Consider the following 22,259-nt stretch of genomic DNA (forward strand, 5'->3'; position numbering starts at 1 on the left):
CTAGTTCAAAAGGAAACGAGACTTCAGGGAACTTAATGCATGAAATACCTATGCTTCGTTTATATAAAAGAGCCTCTCCATGACCCAGTGAAATAGCTACTATGGTAGCTATTAAGGAACAAATTAAGGAACTGTAAAGTCCAGTGACTCATTCAAGGTGATGGTTGTTGTTTAGTCACTCAGTCGTGTCAGACTCTTTTGCGACCCCATGGACTGTAGCCTGCCAGTCTCCTCTGTCCGTGGGATTTTCCAGGCAAGAATACTAGAATGGGTTGCCATTTCCTTCTCCGGGGTATCTTCCCTCATCGTAGGTTACTCAGCCAGTAAATATAGGAACTGAGCTTTGAACCCAGACAAAATGTGAAGTCTTACTTAACCTGTACACTACTATGCTTCCCAAGGCAACCAATGAGAACTTGATTGTGCTCATTAACCCATCAAGAAGCTGTTAAGGAAATGAAATATTTAGAAAAGCTCCTTTGCTCTGCTTTAAGTTTTCCTCTTTTGATCTCTAAGCCAGTTGAAGGATGGTTTATGGTTCACTAATATGGATTCAAGTCATATTTCTTACATAATACATCCTAAATTTGCCTAGATGATATTAAACAGGAAATGAAATATGGAAATCTAGCTATTGAAGCAGGGTCATTCTGTACAAATTTGGCTACCTCTTTGCTTGGGGCAGAGAAAGAAGTGGGTTAACACTTAAAGAGGATCCCACTGAGAAACTCACTGAGATACTTATAGTCACGGATAGAACAAGATTGTAATGTTCCTGATCTATCAAATTATCAGAAATCTATAAAGTAATACACATTGATGTTGAGGCTAAGGAGAAACGACCACTCATAAATTAGTTGTGGGAGTGCAAAAGGTGAGAGTGAAAAAGGATATACAAGCCTGATGTCAAAACCCACCAAAAAATACAGAAGCTTTTACCTTCTTTTTATTAATAAATAGTTATTTGTTTAGCTGCGCTGGGTCTCGGTTGTAGCACACAGGATCTTTAGTTGCGGCATGTGAGCTCTTATTTGCTGCCTGTGGGATCTGTTTCCTTGATCACGGACTGAACCCAGGCTCCCTGCATTGGGAACTTGGAGTCTTAGCCACTGGACCACCAGGGAAGACCCCAGATGCATTTACCTTCTAAGCGAAAAATCTCTCGTCTGGGATTATATTCACCAAGCCTCAAGAGGTATAACCTAAGAGCATAGATATTCTCAGATTCTACACTTTCAAAGGAAAAAACAAATCATAGACAAAGGATTTGTTGTCATCATTTAGTCTCTAAGTTGTGCTTGATTCTTTGCGACTCCATGGACTGTACCCCACCAGTCCTATGTCCATGAGATTTTCCAGGCAAGAATGCCAGAGTGGGTTGCCATGCCCTCCTCTGGGGGATCTTCCCAGCCCAGGGATTGAACCCATGTCTCCTTCATCTACTGCATTGACAGGTGGATTCTTTACCTCCGAGCCACCTGGGAAGCCGTCCCCGTCCCTTGCACGCCAGTAATTAAATGTAGCCAGCCTTGGAAAACGAAAACACATGCTCTTATATCCCCCACATCAAAAGAAAAACTGCATTTGAAGAACTATTCATTTACTGGCCACATTTTATGACTGCTGCTGTTTCATACTGTGAGGTTAACAACTGCTCCCATATAAGACTGATGTGACCTAGAGGGAAATTGTTCCAACTGTGTGTACCGGTCTATGGTGTATGTAACTGCTCTATGGTGTTGGGGACTGTATTGATCCCCTCTCTCTGCAGCACAGCCAAAGAACAGCATTAAGTTGAAAATGCTTTATGTAAGTGACAGCAGATGATATGGAAAAAATTGCAGCCAGTAATTGCACGCACATCAATGGAATCCTTGGGGGAAAAAAATCCAAGTGAAGAACACGGTTTTTAATCAATCACTTATCCTTTTTTTCTCCACAGCTCATCTCTTTCCACATTGCAGGCTTTAAAAGTGAAACATTTGAGAAGCTCCTTAAGCACCTTTGCCATTGTGCGGACGAATTCAGGGAGGTCATAAAAACTGACATGCGGAGACAGATGTTTGCTGAGCTCTTCCTGCATTGTGACCGTGGGAAGGTAGGAGAAGCCTCTTAAAGTAGTGCTTCTCACACTATCTGTTGTGAAGGACCAGTCTTTAGGTTGTTGATGTTGATATTTTTAATATGTAGACTGATAATGAAAATGGATTACTAAGAGGGAAAAAGGAAATAAAAATACAATCCAAACATATTCTAATCTAAGAGCTATTAACAAACACAGGGAAGTAAATTACTGATTTATGTTTAATTTTTTTTTGTTTTACCAGTTCCTACAATTTCTCTTGGTTTTCCCTTTGACTTTTTTTTAAAAGATTTTTTTGATGTGAACCATTTTTTTGTAAGTCTTTATTGAATTTATTGCAACATGGCTTCTGTTTTATGTTTTGCTTTTTGGCTGTAAGACATGTGAGATCTTAGTTCCCCAACCAGGGATCAAACCTGCACCCCCTGCATTGGAAGGCAAAGCCCTAACCACTGGGCAATCAGGGAAGTCCCTTCTTTTCAACTTTAATAAATAGCTACTGATTAAAAAAAAAATACAGTCCACATTGTGTTACTACCAGATTCAAATCTGATTTATTATCAGTTACTTTCTCAAGTTGCTATAGCATTTTCTAGATGCTATTCTCAATTCCTACCTTTCTTATCACACACAGACTGGTACCAGCTTGCAGACTACATCTTGAGTGGCACTGCATATGATTTATAACTTGTCTCTAAGTTTCTTTCCCATTTTTAAGAGTGGGTTGCTTAGGATTTTTTTTTTTTTTTTTGCTTAGGATTGTCTATGCTAGTGTCTTCCTAGAGCTGCTTTTCTCTTTGGGGAATAGAAAGCCTACCACATTTTATTCTGCTTCTTAAAAACAAGAAAGGTTTATATCAAAAAGTATTTCTAGGAATAAGATTTGAAAGTGAAAGTCACTCAGTCATGTCTGACTCTTTGTGACCCCATGGACTGTAGTCCATGGAATTCTCCAGGCCAGAATACTGGGGTGAGTAGCCTTTTCCTTCTCCAGGGGATCTTCCCAACTCAGGGATTGAATCCAGGTCTCCTACATTGCAGGTGCATTCTTTACCAGCTGAGCCACAAGGGAAGCCCAAGAGTATTGGTGTGAGTAGCCTATCCCTTCTCCAGGGGATTTTCCTGACTTAGGAACTGAACTGGGGTCTCCTGCCTTGTAGGCGGATTCTTTACCAACTGAGCCATCAGGGAATTTACGAATGCACTATTGTGCCAGGACACCAAATGAATTTCCAAAAATAGATTCCAACTTTACTGAAATATATTTGTCTATGAACATTATGTTATTTGTTTGTATCCCCATATTCCTGAAAAGATTTTACGAAGCTTATGTTATTCAGTCACTTAGTCATGTCTGACTCTTTGTGACCCCATGGACTGCAGCCCGCAAGGCTTCCCTGGAGTTTGATCCCTTCACCATCTCCTGGAGTTTGCTTAAACTCATGTCCATTGAGTCAGTGATGCCATCCAACCGTCTTGTCCTCTGTCATCCACTTTTCCTCCTGCCTTCCATCTTTCCCAGCATCAGGGTCTTTTCTAATGAGTCGGCTCTTCACATCAGGTGGTCAGAGTACTGGAGCTTCAGCTTCAGCATCAGTCCTTATAAGGAAGCTTATAAGAACAGATAAAAAGCAACAAAAGAACATAGATTTTAAAAAGCAGGATGAAAGAAGAAAAAGAGGATACTATATGAAGTTGGGAACTAAGCTGTAAATGCATACCCTAATGACCTAAATATTTGTTCTGGATTGTCTGAAGATCTGAATGTAACCTTCTAGTAGTGAAAGCGAAATATGACATATTATTGATTATATGACACAATAGTGTGTGAAACACACTATTGACAGTGTTTTAAGATAAGTATGACCTGGAGCTAAGAAGGTGCAGAAATTTGGGTATAAAAAGTATAGTTAGGAGTTTCAATATTCCATCTCATAAAAGTTTCAAATCTCATGTAACAACTGATTGCCAACTTTCTGCTTAGGTAGGGTTTTTGGATCGTCAGAGGACATTGGCCTTGCTGGAAACATTCTATGACCGAAGTTCAAAAGTGCTCAAAGGTATACTCCGAAACCCAAGACAATGTAAGTGCCACCCAGAGGGAGTATGCTCAATCTGGAGTGAAGCAGTACATGGATGTGATAAAACAACATCATTCTATTACCATGGAATCCCTCCATATACCACCTCCCTTAGATCATGATGGCTATATCTAGTTGTTCATGCCATACAATGGTAATTACCATTAGCATCTAGTTGAACTAGATGTGTTTTTCACTACTGTGCAATACTAAAAGTTGTTAAGTCAGAATTGAGCTAGAATTCCAGTGAAGGGATGCTTTAGTGACAACCTGAATGTTTTGGAAATTAAGTTGGTAATGGTAATTCCAGTTTTAAAGTCCAACTTAGAATTCTAAGATTTCTAAGAAAACTGTTTTTTCTTCTACCAAGCATTTTTTTGATTGAAATATAATTGATGTACAATATTATGTTAGTTTCAAATGTACACAATGATTTGACATTTTTATATGATAGGAAATAATCACCATGATGAATCTGGTAGCATTCTGTGCCCCTACAAAGTTATTATGATTGACCATATTCCTTATGCTGTATATTATTTATTATTTAGTAATATGACTTATTTATTATATAACTGGAGGTTTGCATGTCTTAATTCCCTTCAACTGTTTCACGCATACCTCAAACCCCCTTCCTTCTGGCAACTACCCATTTGTTCTCTGTATCTATGAGTCAATTTTTGTCTTGTTTTATTTTTTTGTTTTAAAAATGTAAGTTAGATCATGTGGTATTTGTCTTTCTCTGTCCGCCTTATTTGACTTAGCATAATACCCTCCTGTGTTGTCAAAAATGGCAGGGTTTGAGGTAGAAGACATTTGCTCTTTCCTCAGCCCTATGCTATGCTTATTGTGGAGGACTAAGAGGAGAGGATAAATTCTATTTGCCTTGAAAGTCTAAGCTACTCTTCAAGCATCAAAAGAAGAAATCATGTTCATTTCCATACATTTTAGGAAGGGATTATTTCTAATTTCCAGTAGTGAGCATCTTTTATGTTCCTTTAGATACCTTTTTGTTTTTTATTGGGTTGCTGGGAAATGTAATTGATATTCATTTAAAGCAGTAGTTCTGTGGGCCCCATTACTGTGCCTACTGCTTTTTTTGCATTAATTTACTACCTCTGATTCTACATTATAAGATCAATTGTTTAGGTACATGTTTTGTTTTCTGTGTTAGGGCCATTTGTTGAATTTGGAGAGATAGACTTACCTGAGTTCTGGGGAGACATGGATAATCAGAAACACATTTATGAAGACTTTGACAATGTTCTCTTAGAGATGAATACATTACCTTCTGAAAAACATTTTAGCAAAACCCAAAGTAAATTATTAGCAAGCCCAGAAGATCAACATGAACACTATAGAGAATCAACACTACCACAAAGCCCACCAGAACAGCAGAGAGGGGCAACTGTGGAACAAGGACCAAATGGAATTTCAACCAGAGAACAAGAACAACCTGAAGAGTCAACTGGAGAACAAGAACTGAACAAAGAATCAGTATCAAAAGAAGGAACCTACACAGGGTCAACTCGAGAACAAAGATCAAGTAGAGAGTTAATAACAGAACAAAGACCACATCATGAGCCAATAACAGAACAAGGAGTACCACAAGGAACCCACATCGAATCAACAGCAAAACAAGGACTCTCTGAAGAATCAGTTACAACAGAAGGACAACACGAAGGGTCAACAACAGGACAAGGATCACATGGAAAGTCAACTGAGGAACAGGGATCACGCAGAGAGTCACAATCAGATCTTGAACAACCCAGAGAATCAACTGCAGAACAGGAAGCAGGGAGAGAGTCACAATCAGATCAAGGACAACCCAGAGAGACAATGGCAGGACAGGAAGCACACAGAGAATCACAGTCAGATCAAGGACCACACAGAGGGTCAACTGCAGAGCCACAGTCACCCAGAGAAACAATTCGGGAAGAACAACAGGACACAGACTTAACTTCATGGTCGAGAAAAGGTAGTATCATAGGAGAAAGTAAAACATCTAGGGAATCTATTTCCTTTGAGCACACTGAAATCCCTCCACAGGAAGAAAGGACTCAAGTACAACCATATGAAGAGCTACTCTTCATAAGTCCTGAACTGCAAGAGAAAATTGGAGTATCAAGCCCAAAAGATCATCTTTCAGGTAGTAATATCACTTTCCTACATCAGCTCCTTTTTTTCTAGAGCGGTTTTTAAAATCTGCAGAAAAATCTTCATTTCGGTTAGGACCTTTTTGTGACATATACGGTCATGCAAACTTCAGACATATTTTGCTATTCAACATGAGTCTACACTTTGAGCAATCAATTACATGCAAACTAGAAAGTCTCTGCTGTCGATTTACCTAGAAATCCCTCTACACTAGAAGCCCATTTGTAAGGAAGAAATCTGGTAGTATTACTTGTAGAAATTTTCTCTGGACTTCTGAAAAGGCACAGAAGCTGTTTTATTTTAAATGGAGTATCTCAAATTAGAAATCACTTTTTTCTTTTATTTCAAATTTTTAAAGTATCTCACTTTTTTAAGTTGCATATAAGATGTTCTAGAAGAGTTTCTGAAGGTCATATTTAAGACAGAAAACACCCTAGATTTCAAATATTTATTCTGCAGAAGACTTTTGTTGGGAATTGCCTATGCAAATTTATGCCCTTTTAGTTGAAGAATTATAATCTTTTCGAGAGCCAATCTCCATGTCACTTAAGGCCTCAGTTGTTGTTGCTGTTCAGTCGCTCAGTTGTGTCCGACTCTTTAAGACCCTGTGGACTGCAGCACGCCAGGCTTCCCTGTCCTTCACCATCTCCCAGAGCTTGCTCAAACTCATGTGCATTGAATTGGTGATGCCATCCAACCATCTCATCCTCTGTCGTCCCCTTCTCCTCTTGCCTTCAATCTTTCTCAGCATCAGGGTCTTTTCTAATGAGTCAGCTCCTCGCATCAGGTGGCCAGAATATTGGAGCTTCAGCATCCTTGCTTCCAGTGAATATTCAGGATTGATTTTGTTTAGGATTGACTAGCTTGATATCCTTGCAGTCCAAGGGACTCTCAAGAGTCTTTTTTAACAAGACAGTTCAAAAACATTAATTCTTTAGTGCTTAGCCTTCTTTATGGTCCAACTCTTCTCATAACCATGCATGACTACTGGAAAAATCATAGCTTTAACTTTACGGACCTTTGTTGGCAAAATAATGCTCTCTTCTTTTTAATATGCTATCTAAGCATTAAAAAAAAAATTCTAAAGTTCTACAGTCCCAAAGAAAGTTCTTAGTTAAAACCCATAAGAGATGGGTAACCTGTGTTAAGGATTTTACACTATCATTAACTAATTTGAAATCTTTCATTTTTTCAGTATTATATTTATTTCTTTCCAGAACAGGGCTACTAATTTCTGGTTCTCCTTACATAGTGGGAATACAGCCTAAAAAATTAGTGAAGTTACTATTAATTTTGACTCTCTGTAACAGTGATCCAAAATAACAGTGTCTAAAAAAACAAACAAAACCAAAACAAAATAACAATGTCTAAACAAGGCAGGAGTTTCTTTGTTTCTCATATAAAAGTCAAAACTTATTTGATTGATGAGCCCCAAGAAATCAACAGTGGCTCAAGCTCTTTCTGCCTTGTGTCTCCTCCAGCCACACACTCCAAGATAGCTAACCACCATGTCTGCAGCCTGACCAGCAGGCGAGGAGAAAGGAAAAAGGATAGACTTTACATCATTTCCTTTCCTTTCTATCTTGTTCATTCATCAGAATTCAGGCACATAGTGACACCTGCTGTCTGGGAGGCTGGGAAATATAGCCCTCATTTTGCGTGGCCAAATTTGGGTACAATACATAGGCTTTGTCACAGAGTTGCTCTCAAAAACTAAATCTATTAAGTGATATCTTTGCGATTAAGTTATTAAATGATACCATTATGATATAACATATACAAGGACCCAAAAGAAAGTTTTTGTGTTCTGTATGCATGATTTTCTTTTATACCTTTTAGAACCTGCTAAAAAGGAAGTTCAGAAAGACAAATCCTGCGAACCCAAGTCCCAAAAAATAGAAGGAAAATCATGGACAGGTGACTCCTCCTTTAATTCTCCTTTCATGCATACTCCAGAGCAAACACATTGTGAAAGTGAAGTTGACTATATTATGGCATATGTATCTTATAGGTGAACTTCTGACTTGTAACTGGAACATGAAGTATGCCAAACATGAAGACGAGGAACAGGCAAATTTAATCTATGATAACTCAAGGTTCGCAGGTACATGTTAACAAAGCCAGGAAGAACAGATGGCACTCTAATTTGATAACCTTTAATTTGCTGTGGTTCCCAATGGTAAGGACTAGACTTAGCCAAGGCACAATGGCCGGGTGACACTTGCACCGTTTTGTCCTTGAGCCAATGGACCGAAACATATTCAAGATGACTGTTCCAGGTGGTAGTGTACTTGTACTGCTATTGTAATGCTCTTTAGAGCATACGTGTTAGTACAGGTGTCCATTAGTGTCTGCAGGGGATTGTTCCATGACTATTACCCACCCAAAATTCCCCCCCACCACGAATACCAACATTCAAAATGCTCAAACCCCTTATATAAAATGGATGAGTATTTGCATATAACTCCCATATACTTTAAATCTAGATCACTTATAGTACCTAGTACAATGTAAATGCTTTGTAAATAGTTGAAAATGCAACGTGAATGCTATGTAAATAGTTGCCCATGTGTGGAAAATTCAAGTTTTGCTTTCGGGAACTTTCTGGATTTTTTTTTCCTGAATATTTTTGACCCACAGTTGAACCCACAGATGCAGAACCTGCAGCTACAAAGGGCCAACTGTATACACCTTTTTTTTTATGGTTATGTGGCCCTGAAACCACTCTAAAGCTATGATCCAGGTGTACAAAGGGAATTAGATATTAGAACAATAGAAATCATTCCAGCAATTCCTCTCCCTTGTAGTTCTACATCTAACTATGTGAGGCAAGTGAGGCTCTGTCTTGTTTTTGAAGACTTACAAAGAAAGATCTACTCAACAGAGAGAGCAAAGAATAGCTTTTAGCTCTCAGTAAACCATGTATTTAACAATTATCCCAACAAGTATTCGTATTGTACTGCAATGCTATTTTATCATTTTACCTTTCACCAACAAGTAGTAGAACTTATAAGATCAAAAAATTTTCCTTCTGTCTGCAGTTTCTTTTCTCATTTAAGAATGGATCAAATAGCAAACTTTATATCCTCCAAATATTTGGTGAAATTGTATAGCATTGATTAAGCTCTTTTTGCCTGCTACTTCATGTTCCTCTTCTCCTGATCTTACTTATTTATTTCAGTTTTGCTCTACCATTTTGACAATTGCATGGCTGATTCTTTTTAAGTTACATCAGATCTCATATGGAAGGCATCAGCACATGAATGATTGAATTAGTTAATAAATCAATCGTAAATCACCAGGCTCTTCTATGAAATATACTTCATGTTATAACATCAAGCTTCAAAATAAATATATGAGTCAAGCCTCCTGAGGGAGAGGTTATAATGGTGGTATTTACAGACTTATTTAACTAGCGAGTCCAGACTGCAGCTGGCTTCAGGCACAACTGAACCCAAGGGCTCAATAATAGCAGCAGGACACTATCTCTTTGCCTCTCAGCCCTGTTCTTCTCTGTGTAACTTTCAGTTTTAGGTGATTTTCTCTGTATTGTGGCAAAGATTTCCATGAGAGCATCTCTAAGCCTACTTCCTACTAGTTCAGGAGTCAGAGTACAAGACCAGTGATTCTGCCCCAGTAGTTGCCCCAAAAGTCCTGGGGCTAATTCTTATTGGCCTATAGTGGATCCCATTGCTGTCATATGTGAATCACTAGCCGGACCTATATCACACGGCCATCCTGAAGCAAGGGTGGGTGAGGCTCAGTGCTACCTGATACATCAAAACTGACAATCAGGGAGAGATGTTTTCTCAAATTTAAAAAAAAAAAAAGGAGGGGGACTTCCCTGGCAGTCCAGTGGTTAAGACTCCACACTGCCAATGCAAGGGGCATGGGTTCGATCCCTCTTCGGAGAACTAAGATCCCACATGCCACCAGGCGTGGAAAAAAGGATGAAGACCAATAAATAAATAAAAGATATGTTTAGGGACTTCCCTGGTGGTCCAGTGGTTAAGACTCTGTGCTGCCAATACAGGGGGCATGGGTTCCCTCTCTGGTCAGAGAACTAAGATCCCACATGCAAAAAAAGAGAGAGAGAGAGAGAGAGAAAATGAGAACAACAACTAAAACCCAAACTTTATAAAGGATATTTTGAAAATAAAAAGGGGGTGCTGTCCTCATGAAGGCAGCATAGACTCCTGGTAGGAAAAAAGGTAGTAGATGTTCATTACAACATGTACTCATATATTTTCCCTGAACTTTGATAAAATTGCTCATGTCACTGTTTGATGTATGTTTCTTGCTTGATAGACCTCCACTCAATTATCAGAAACATTCAGTCTTACAAGGAAATAAAGGGTAGGAGTGCCTTCAACGGAGTTTCCTTCAATCTACTCCAGTTTGTGCAGCTCCTGGAGACATTTGTTGGTGAAGATTCCCCCTTGAGTGTCAGTGAAGCCCTCACCTCCTTTTTTAAGAAGGGCTTTGTTGAAACAAAAGAAGAGAAAATGAGTGGCTTAGAAAAGGTGAGTAATATTATTTACCAATAAAACAAGTGAAGTCACTATTGTAAAGAGATATGTATACCCATGACTGATTCATGTTGATGTATGTATGATATAAGTAGGATGTCTGATTCATGTTGATGTATGTATACTTATGACTGATTCATGTTGATGTATGGGCTTCCCTGGAGGCTCAGGCAGTAAAGAATCTGCTTGCAATGTGGGAGACCTGGGTTTGCTCCCTGGGTTGGGAAGATCCCCTGGAGGTGGGCATGGGAACCCACTCCAGTATTCTTGTCTGGAGAATCCCCATGGACAGAGGAGTCTGGTGGGCTACCATGAGGTCACAGAGTCGGACAAGACTGACCGACTAAGCACCTGCATCTGGATGGTAGAAACCATCGCAGTGTTGTAAATTAATTATCTTGTAATTAAAAATTAAAATTAAAAAAATCTATCAACCTCAGTTCCTCCTAGACTAGCTCTTCTTAAGTACTAATTTTGGTTGTGAATGCTTATGCTAATTAGGTACTTAATTAGCATGGCAATTAAATACTTCATTTTATTGTCAAATGTTCTAAGATCACACTCCAGAGAATTCATTTCTCTAATAAGAACATGATTGCTGATGGCAGGAGATGGTTTCCTATATAGCTGTGTTTTTGCTCCTCCAAAGCTTGAAGAGCAGATTCCAAGGAGCAGATATTTGCATGTGCAAAGATGTGTGTGTATGTGTCCACTGTCTGATGTGTGAGTACATTTACAAAGGCACATACATAATGGTATGATTGTGGCTTGAATACATATTTTGGGGTACACCAAGGTAGTGGGCTTCATCTTTCTTAAGAAATTACTGCTTACTTGGATGAAATATGCAAACACATTTGCTGATAGGAACAATTTGTGTACTCTTATATGAAATATATAAATTAGGTTCATCAAGCATATTCAGTAACTTTATCAGTCTTATGAGTCTTCTCAATCTAATTTAGAGTTGATATTCCTTTTTCCTCCTCAATTGAAGTTCCTATCATTTAACCAAATGGTATGTGTTCACTTTCTTTTATCAATAAAATCTACCTTGATTAGATAAGTTACTATCTAGTTAACATAATCTAGTAAAAAATCTAAATGGTAAATAAAATTAATGTCAGGCCAATGTTAAATACAAGAAAGAATTTTTGAACACGGTCATTTTTTGTTGTTTGAACACTATCATCCATTGCCCTTCATTACAAAACATATTTTATCAAGAAGCCAGGCAGGGACTTCCCTGGTGCTTCAGTGGCTAAGACTCTGAGCTCCCAATACAGGGAGCCCAAGTTCACTCCCTGGTCAGGAAAACTAGATCCCACATGCTGCAACTAAGACCCAGCACAGCCAAAGATAAACAGATAAATAAAATAAATTAAAAAAAAAAAAAAAAAGCCAGGCAGGGACTTCCCTGGCAGTTCAGTGGTTAAGACTCCATGTTCCCAATGCAGGAGGCATGGGTTTGATCCCTGGTTGGGGAGTCGGGTAACTTATATCCCGCATGGTAGAGAAAAAAAGAAGCCAGGAAGATCACCCAATGTGTTTATCACATTGCTGAACAACTAGTAAGTGAATGGAGAGGAATGATTCTCGAGGAGTGAGTCCCTTTCCTAAATGAATGTGTTTTAGTTCAATGCAGAAAATGCCTGCTTTCTAGCTTAGAGCTGAAACATACAAAATGTTTATTGAGAGATAAAAACTGATATTAAGAGAATTAAAATTAAATGTTTCATTTTACTATTCGTATCCTGCTTAGTCCCAAAGTAAAGCTGTTTCTATAAAAAGTGCTGCTCTTTGTGGGGAATAAGCATAAGATGCCAGCTAGCATATGTGTCTGTGTGTGTGTGTACGTGTGTGTGTGTCTGTTAGTTGCTCAGTCATCTCCAACTCTTTGTAGTCCACCAGGCTTCTCTGTCCATGGACTTCTCCAGGCAAGAATACTGGAGTGGGTGGCCATTCCTTTCTCCAGGGGAGCTTCCTGGCCTAGGGATTGAACCCTGGTCTCCTGCATTGCAGGCAGATTCTTTACCATCTGAGCCACCAGGGAAGCTCGCCAGCTAGCATAATAAACAGATATATCTTCTGTGCTTTGTTATCCTGTGTGTGCCCTAGGCTAGACAAAATGCTTCCCAAATCCGACGGGAACTTCTCCTAAAAGCCCTCTTTCAGAAGTGGGACAGTGATGGCTCAGGGTTTCTGGATCTGAAGGAAATTGATGAACTCTTGTATACATACAAGGAAGGAATGGAAAAAGAATCTATGAAGAAAGGTAAAAATGAAGAATTTTCTTAAGTTGTGGTAACAACTTGGCTTCAAGTTTCCCAGTATTATGATATGCATGTGTGCTCAGGCATGTCCAACTTTTTGTGACCCCGTGGACTTCAGCCCACCAGTCTTCTCTGTCCACAGAATTTTCCAGGCAAGAACACTGAAGTGGGTTGCCATTTCCTCATTATTATGATATATATATATACAGTTAAAATATTGGTTGTTCTAAAGCCATGAGATAGTATTTCACACTTCACATGTACTAGTGTGGCTATCATTTTTTTTCAGTTTTATTGAGATACCACTGACATGTAACATTGTGTAAATTTAAGCTGTACGATGTGTTGATTTGATACGCTTATATTGTGAAATGATTACCACAGCTTAGTTAATACCTCCATCATCTCACATAATTACCATTTCTTTTTTGTGGTAAGAACCTTTAAGATCTACTCTCTTAGAAACTTTCAAGTATATAATGTGGTATTGTTAACGATAATCATCACCCTGTATATTAGAATCCTAGAACTTCTCTTGTAATGAAAGTTGGTACACTCATTAATAATGTTTGAGCATCTTTTCATGCGCCTCTGGTCATTTGCATGTCTTCTTTGGAAAAGTGTCTATTCAGTTCCTCTGCCCATTTTCCAGTCCGATTTTTTTTCTTGCTATTGAGTTCTATGAGTTTGCTGTATATTTTGGATATTAACTCCTTATCAGATATATGATTTGCAAATATTTTCTCCCATACTGTAGGTGGCCTTTTCATTTTGTTGTTACTTTTGCTGTGCAGAAGGTTTTTAGTTTGATATACCCCCACTAATTTATTTTTGCTTTTTTTGCTTATATAGTTTGACTGTAATTTTTTAAATGGAAAATAACAGTGTTGGCAAGGATATGAAGAAATTTGAACCCTTGTGCATTGCTGATGGGAATGTAGAAAATGTCAGAGCAATCAAGAGTTAAACTGTTGTAGAGGGCTTTGTCCAATATCTTAACTCTACATAGTTAGATTCCTTCTGTATACCTAGCTACACATACCCATAAAACAATCCAAACCCACTTCACAGTCCTGCCTACTTTCCCTTCTCATTTTATCTTTCTGCCTCTGCAAGGTCTGATTCACCTCTCAAGTCTGAATGACTTGTAAGTTTCCCCTAAATTTACTTAACTTTGTATTCTCCTTAATGACTTTCTCTTCTTCTATATTTTTCCTCTTCTGATCAATTCTTCTCAATCAAAAGCTACTAAAATTCTCATATAATAAGTTCTCTCCTTCATTTGCTTAGATCCCAGGATAAATGATTTTGCTTTTCACTGGGTTTAAGGATTTATCTGACGACTTTGGCATAACAGATTTCAAATTCTTAAAGTATATGGTGCATGAGAGAAAAAATGATAAGGGTTAGTAAAGTTCTTCAGCCCTTTCAAAAGTCATTGTATTGGTTGATCTTTAAAGTTACCTAAGTTGATCAACTGTCAGGTGTTCTTCATTAATTGGGTCTAATGAGGTGGTTTCCACTTACAAGATGGGAAATCCTCATAACACAGAACCATGGTCCATGAAAGAAAAAATTAATTACAAGATGGCCAGGAGAGCTGGGTTCTGATATTTTATATTTTACTAAGTAAGATTGCCAGGAGAAATATCAATAACCTCAGATGACACCACCCTCATGGCAGAAAGTGAAGAAGAACTAAAGGGCATCTTGATGAAAGTGAAAGAGGAGAATGAAAATGTTGGTAAATCTCAACATTCAGAAACTAAGATCAGGGCATCCGGTCCCATCACTTCATGGCAGATAGGTGGGGAAACAGGGTAAACAGTGGCTGACTTTATTTTTCTGGGCTCCAAAATCACTGCAGAGGGTAATTGCAGCAATGAAATTAAAAGACACTTACTCCTTGGAAGGAAAGTTATGACCAACGTAGACGGCATATTAAAAAGCAGAGACATTACTTTACCAACAAAGGTCCGTCTAGTCAAGGCTATGGTTTTTCCAGTGGTCATGTATGGATGTGAGAATTGGACTATAAAGAAAGCTGCTGCTGCTGCTTGCTAAGTCGCATCAGTCGTGTCCGACTCTGTGCAACCCCATAGACGGCAGCCCACCAGGCTCCTCCGTCCCTGGGATTCTCTAGGCAAGAACACTGGAGTGGGTTGCCATTTCCTTCTCCAATGCGTGAAAGTGAAAAGTGAAAGTGAAGTTGCTCAGTCATGTCCGACTCTTCGCGACCCCATGGACTGTAGCCTACCAGACTCCTCCATCCATGGGATTTTCCAGGCAAGACTACTGGAGTGGGGTGCCATTGCTTTCTCTGAAAGAAAGCTGAGCACCGAAGAATTGATGCTTTTGAACTGTGGTGTTGGAGAAGACTCTTGAGAGTCCCTTGGACTGCAAGGAGATCCAACCAGTCCACTCTAAAGGAGATCAGTCCTGGGTGTTTATTGGAAGGACTGATGTTGAAGCTGAAACATCAGTCAAAGCTCCAATACTTTGGCCACCTGATGCGAAGAACTGACTTATGTGAAAAGACCCTGATGCTGGGAAAAATTGAGGGCAGGAGGAGAAGGGGACGACAGAGGATGAGATGGTTGGATGGCATCACCAACGCAATGGACATGGGTTTGAATAAACTCCGGGAGTTGGTGATGGACAGGGAGGCCTGGCGTGCTGTGGTTCATGGGGTCGCAAAGAGTCGGACACCACTGAGCGACTGAACTAAACTGAACTGAAGTGATCACATGACCGTGAGCAAGTTACTGAACTTCTATAGAGCCTGGTGTCCTCATGGGTAAAACAAAGGAGTTGGACATGATGAATTCTAGAATTTAAGGGACCTGAGGATGATGTTATAAGGTTTCAGCTGCTGAGAGGTAGAATTAAAATGAAACAATATACATTACCATATGTAAAATAGATAGCCAGTGGGAATTTGCTGTATGACTCAGGGAGCTCAGATCCACCGCTCTGTGACAACCCAGAGGGATGTGATGGGGTGGAGGTGGGAGAGAGGTTCAAAGGGGTGGTGACATATGTATACCTATGGCTAATTCATGTTGCTGTATGGCAGAAACCCACACAGTACTGTAAAGCAACTATCCTCCAATTAAAAATAAATAAATTGACTTAAAAAAATAGATGATATAGGAATCATCTTGAGTTCAGCATAGGCAGTCACTGTAAGATGTTCCATTGGACATCCATTGGAGATGCCTTTGATATACCTGGTTTTCCATGAGAAGTAGTTGTTAGAGGCTGCGATTTGCTCTAAGAATGCAAATTTCCCCCACAGGTGAATGAACTTTTGATTAGTTTTTGGTTTTATGTTTCTGTCTTTTAGCTAAACTACATGTCCAATTTCCAAAGCTACACCCTGGGCACGAAGTAAGATTGTCTTCCAAACAGTTTCAGAAATACATAGAATTGGTTGTCTCTGAACTCAGGGGCAATGAAGAAGAAGTTCTGGAAAGCGTTGTGGAGTTTCTGATGAACTCTTTAGAAAGGAGCCATGTTGAGAGTCTGAGGAATTGTGCCAGACAAAAGTGGCTGCACCAAATCCAGCGTGCTGCAGAGACAAGTGGCGTGTCCTTGGAGCCAGTGTACACGGAGACCTTTAAGGCCCTCACCCAGGTGTGCTTTCTAAAGTGCCATATAAGAGAAAAACATTTCCTCCCAAGTGATGATGTTCAATGGTTGCAAAGGAGGAACACACAAAATTCTCTTGAGAAATCTCTACTATAGATATTTTACTCATTCCAATGTTTTACAATGACCCCAAACCTAGTAAAGATGCAACTGGAATGATTGCAGATTGGCAAGGTAGAAGCAGAGAGGAAAGGTATAAGAAACAGAATTATGTCTTGGAATTCCTAATTTCATTTGTGCCAAGAGTCAAAGAAACCTATAACAGACAATAAACTGACATTAAAAAAAAAAAAAGCAGTAAGGAGATGTTCAAGCAGTTTAAGCTATATTTCCCTTGCATGCTGTTTTGGGAGTCAGTTTTAGAAGGAACTATTTGGGGGGTGGTGGGAGGGAGGCTTCAGACAGAGGGGATGTATGTGTATACTTATGGCTGATTTACATTGTTGTACAGCAGAAACCAATGCAACATTGTAAAGCAATTACCCTCCAATTAAAAATAAAAATAAAAGGAACTATTTAAATTGTAAAGTCATTATAAAGTAGAATCCAACTTGACACAATAGTTCATAGCACTGCCTAGAAATAAACTGAGACTATTGCAGAATCCTGTCCCTGAAAAGACATGACCTGGATGAACCACCATCCACAGCTCTGCTGCCTTCCTCGGACACTTCCAGCTTACTGCTTTTCCCAGGCAGGAACAGCATGGCTGTCTTCTACAAGTATCACAGCTTCCATTGATCCAGGGAAACTATGTCATTCATCTCAGCTAAATAGCAACACATGATTATGGGAATCATCTCCTGAATGACTTAATTTTCCACTATATCAATAATTGGAAATGATGGGACCAGGAACAGTAGACCAATCAGAAAAAGAGATATTGGAATTTCCCTGGCAGTGCAGTGATTAAGACACTGCATTTCCACTGCAGGGGACTCAGCCAAAAAGCAAAAGAGTTATTGTTCCAACTTGCTTCAGAAATCTGCCATGCCCTTAGAGACATCTTACTACTACATTTTTGTTAGTCTATTGATTTTCTATGTAGAAAAGGAGGAATCAAGAAGGGAAAAGAAAAGCACAAAGAACAAACTCAAGTTTATAGGAAGAGGAGACAAATATCAGAGAAAGTGTCTCTTATATTCCCAATTTATACCCATACTTGGCATATGTGTTAACACAGAATATTGTTATAATATTTTAGGTACATAGAATTTTCAGTTATTTTAATTAGGCATAGTAGTTGTGGGACTTCCCTGGAGGTCGATTGGTTAGTACTCTGTGCTTCTACTCCAAGGGACATGGGTTTAATCCCTGATCAGGGAACTAGGATCCCACATGCTGTACAGTACAGCCGAAAAGAAAAAGAAATACTAGTTGCATATAGTTTGCAATCTGGAGCCCCAAGTAATCCTTTCCTGAAATGATGTAAGTCAAATGTCACAGCCAAACTATGTTAAGAATTTCTTGAGAGCATTTTCCCATATTCACATCATAGCGGATGGTCAAGAAATATGAATCATCTTTCTTGCCTGAGCTCTCTAAAATAAGCACTTTCAACTGAAGCCCATACAACATGAGTATGGTTCAAAGGGATCCAAGTTTTAAACCTCTAAATAGAAGTAGACTTGACAGATTTTTTTTTTTTTAGTAGAACTGGTCTGGTTGGCATAAAGTAAATCTGTTCTACTCACTGAAACTCAGGCTTCAGGAACAGCTGTGGTGTCAGCCTTTCCCCCACTGTCTATTTATGGTAATATCTGCATCATTTACTCAGGAAAATGAAATTATTGGGGTCAGATGCACAGATTGGCTAATGAAGGGAGACATGATTAAGAGAATAGCTCTTTGGCAATTGGCAAATAAATGGTCAGAAACATTTTGCCACAGGATGCTGAAGCCCATGGAAATAAGAAGATCAGTGCTCACATTTCCCTCTTAGAAGAAAACCTACTTCTGCCTGATAGAGGGAATGTTCTATTGAGGAATGTAGCTTGTACTTTAGACGATGCTCCGTTTGTTCTGAAAAGAGTGCTCTACAGGGACATGAAGGGGATCAGGTAAGAATTTCTAAAGACGGTTTCACCTTTCTTTTGAAAAAAATTCCTTTTGTGAAGTAAAGTAGCACTGAAATCCTTCCTAGTTAGCTGTCCAAGAGAGAAATGCCTCAGATCACCAAAGTTATTCAAGCAGGAGGTGATAAGTTTCCAGTCTTGGGTGATTTCACCTAATTTTTTCTAGAGCTTGCTCTTGGGCATTGGTTTTCATGTAGGGACTTTGCTTCACAGTATCAGTTCAATTATTTGTACCTGCTCTGTAAATTATGTCTCCAGTTCAGTTCCGTTCAGTTGCTCAGTCATGTCCAACTCTTTGGGACCCCATGGACTGCAGTACACCAGGCCTCCCTGTCCATCACCACCTCCCAGAGTTGACTCAAACTCATGTCCATTGGGTTGGTGTTGCCATCCAACCATCTCATCCTCTGTTGTCCCCTTCTCCTCCCACCTTCAATCTTTCCCAGCATCAGGGTCTTTTCAAATGAGTCAGTTCTTCGCATCAGGTGGCCAAAGCATTGGAGTTTCAGCCTCAACATCAGTCCTTCCAATGAACATTCAGGACTGATTTCCTTTAGTATAGACTGGTTGGATCTCCTTGCAGTCCAAGGGACTCTCAAGAGTCTTCTCCAACACCACAGTTCAAAAGCATCAATTCTTCAGCACTCATCTTTCTTTATAGTGCAACTTTCACATCCATACATGACTACTGGAAACACCATAGCCTTGACTAGGCGGACCTTTGTTGGCAAAGTAATGTCTCTGCTTTTTAATATGCTGTCTAGGTTGGTCATAACTTTTCTTCCAAGGGAAATAGATGGGGAAACAGTGGAAACAGTGTCAGACTTTATTTTTTTGGGCTCCAAAATCACTGCAGATGGTGATTGCAGCCATGAAATTAAAAGACGCTTACTCCTTGGAAGAAAAGTTATGACCAACCTAGATAGCGTATTCAAAAGCAGAGATATTACTTTGCCGACTAAGGTCGTCTAGTCAAGGCTATGGTTTTTCCTGTGGTCATGTATGGATGTGAGAGTTGGACTGTGAAGAAGGCTGAGCGCCGAAGAATTGATGCTTTTGAACTGTGGTGTTGGAGAAGACTCTTGAGAGTCCCTTGGACTGCAAGGAGATCCAACCAGTCCATTCTGAAGGAGCTCAGCCCTGGGATTTCTTTGGAAGGACTGATGCTAAAGCTGAAGCTCCAGTACTTTGGCCACCTCATGCGAAGAGTTGACTCATTGGAAAAGACTCTGATGCTGGGAGGGATTGGGGGCAGGAGGAGAAGGGGGTGATAGAGAATGAGATGGCTGGATGGCATCATGGACTCAATGGACGTGAGTCTGAGTGAACTCCGGGAGTTGGTGATGGACAGGGAGGCCTGGTGTGCTGCGATTCATGGGGTCGCAAAGAGTCGGACACAACTGAGCAACTGAACTGAACTGAACTGAACTGAACTGAAGCATCTTTTTATTTCATGGCTGCAGTCACCATCTGAAGTGATTTTGGAGCCCAGAAAAATAAAGTCAAATTATGTCTCCACATCCTGTTTAAATGGGCTTCCCTGGTAGCCCAGTGGTAAAGAATCTGCCTGCCAATGCAGGAGACTTGGGTTCCATTCTTGGGTCAGGAGGATCCCCTGGAGAAGGAAATGGCAACCCACTCCAGCATTCTTGCCTGGGAAATCCCATGGACGGAGGAACCTAGTAGGCTACCCGCCATGGGGTAGCAAAAGAGTAGGATATGACTTGGCGACTAAACAACAACATCTTGTTTATGTATGTTTTCTCTGTTATGATCTAAGCTTTTTTTTTTTTTTTGCCTGTCATGGTGTAAGAACTCTATGTCAACTTTTATTGACATTATATCTCTTTGTAGCAATCTTTTGCCAATAACACTTACAGTCCCCAATCAAAAGCAGCTGGATTCGTATTACAGCCATTATAACAACATAATCACTCTTAATTTCTAGCCCTTTCCATTGTGTCCCCCTAATCTGACTGTATCTGGCTCATCTATCCTCATTTTTTTTCTGTACAGTCTTTCTTTTTGTTCAATATACACACTATTAAGCTTATTTTAAAAAATCTTTCTCTCAAGTCAGACTCTCCAAACTGGTAATTTTATCTGAGTCCACTTCTCTGACATTTAACACTAATGATTATGGATGGATTGATCTAGTGTCCTGCATGGCTTAGTCTAAAGCCCTCTTCTGTGCCTTTCTCCTTTTCTCATATTCCTGTTCCTCAGCTTTACAGTAGTGGATGAAGGGAAGCCAATACACGTCCCCCAAGTTCAGCACCATGGGAACATCTACTTCTGGAACCATTCCCGCAAGAAGAGCGATCACAATGGTTCATTACTGGCTCTGCCCCTTCAGGACGCATACATGAGGATATTTGGGGTCTTGGCTGTTGACACTCTAAGAGATCCCCAGAAAATTAACATCTTCCTACCCCACGAGATCAGATTCTATCAGGTACGACATAGAAAAGTTCTTCAAGATCAATGGTAAGATAGCCTCTCCTATACTTTTTGAAAAAGTAAAACCTGAAACCAGAGGAGAGTAAAGCTATGTATATAAATGGTGTCATCATACATACAGTAAAGCTATGTATATAAATGTCATCATACATGTGTCAGTCTTTGGAGAGGTTCCCTATTACACACGGAGGGACTCAGACTCAGTTGCAAATCTATGCCTCAGATTGTCTGGGAAGCTTGTTAATATGTGTCCCATGGTATTAATTGTAGGAACAACATTTTCTGCTATAGAACTGAAATCCAACTATTAGACTACTAACTAAAACCCAAAAAGTAGGAATGTACTTATAGAAGAGACATATTTATGTTTTATTTATAGCGGTACCTAGAAATCCTTTGCTTTTTACACGAATGGTGCTAAATATGATATGCCTTACCATAGTTCTTGATTTTAGTGTTATAATTTTTGAGGATGAAGAATGAAGGAAAAGCCTAAATGTTTCTCAAATATTCATGGTTTCAAATTAGATCTCAAAAAGGGAGTGGCACTTTTTAATGACCTGTAATGCTATGGCTTCTTTGGTAAAATTGTTGATTATCCAGTATTTCTTCTTTAAAATATTATAATAGCTTAAACTTAATAGAAAATAAAGTCCATGATGCTTACTGTTGAACAACAGCAAAAATAAATAAAAATTAAAATCTTTATATCAAGGTTGATGTGTGGGTTTTATTCTGGGTTATCAGTGGAGTTTTATTTAAAGACTGTGCCCAGTCGCTCAGTCATGTTCGAGTCTTTGCAACCCCATGGAATGTAGCCCACCAGGCTCCTCTGTCCATGGGATTTCCAGGCAAGAATAATACCAGAATGGGTTGCCATTTCTTCCTCCAGAGGATCTTCCTGACCCAGGGATTGAACTTGTGTCTCCTGCTTTGGCAGGAGGATTTTT

The 22,259-nt window shown here is 39.5% G+C and overlaps 1 protein-coding gene across 1 annotated transcript in view; it reads left to right on the top strand.

The window, feature by feature from the left end:
- Positions 1 to 22,259, top strand: part of EFCAB5 (EF-hand calcium binding domain 5) — a 103,265-nt gene that overhangs the window by 61,646 nt on the left and 19,360 nt on the right. The window contains exons 7-16 of the mRNA XM_052657838.1: positions 1,943 to 2,098; positions 4,068 to 4,167; positions 5,339 to 6,313; positions 8,161 to 8,238; positions 8,333 to 8,425; positions 10,630 to 10,844; positions 12,969 to 13,125; positions 16,470 to 16,759; positions 18,665 to 18,834; positions 21,076 to 21,304. Coding sequence (XP_052513798.1) covers positions 1,943 to 2,098; positions 4,068 to 4,167; positions 5,339 to 6,313; positions 8,161 to 8,238; positions 8,333 to 8,425; positions 10,630 to 10,844; positions 12,969 to 13,125; positions 16,470 to 16,759; positions 18,665 to 18,834; positions 21,076 to 21,304 — 2,463 coding nt within the window. The remainder of the gene's footprint in view (positions 1 to 1,942; positions 2,099 to 4,067; positions 4,168 to 5,338; positions 6,314 to 8,160; positions 8,239 to 8,332; positions 8,426 to 10,629; positions 10,845 to 12,968; positions 13,126 to 16,469; positions 16,760 to 18,664; positions 18,835 to 21,075; positions 21,305 to 22,259) is intronic.

Source organism: Budorcas taxicolor, chromosome 19 (genome assembly GCF_023091745.1).
Source record: "Budorcas taxicolor isolate Tak-1 chromosome 19, Takin1.1, whole genome shotgun sequence".
NCBI lineage: Eukaryota > Metazoa > Chordata > Mammalia > Artiodactyla > Bovidae > Budorcas > Budorcas taxicolor.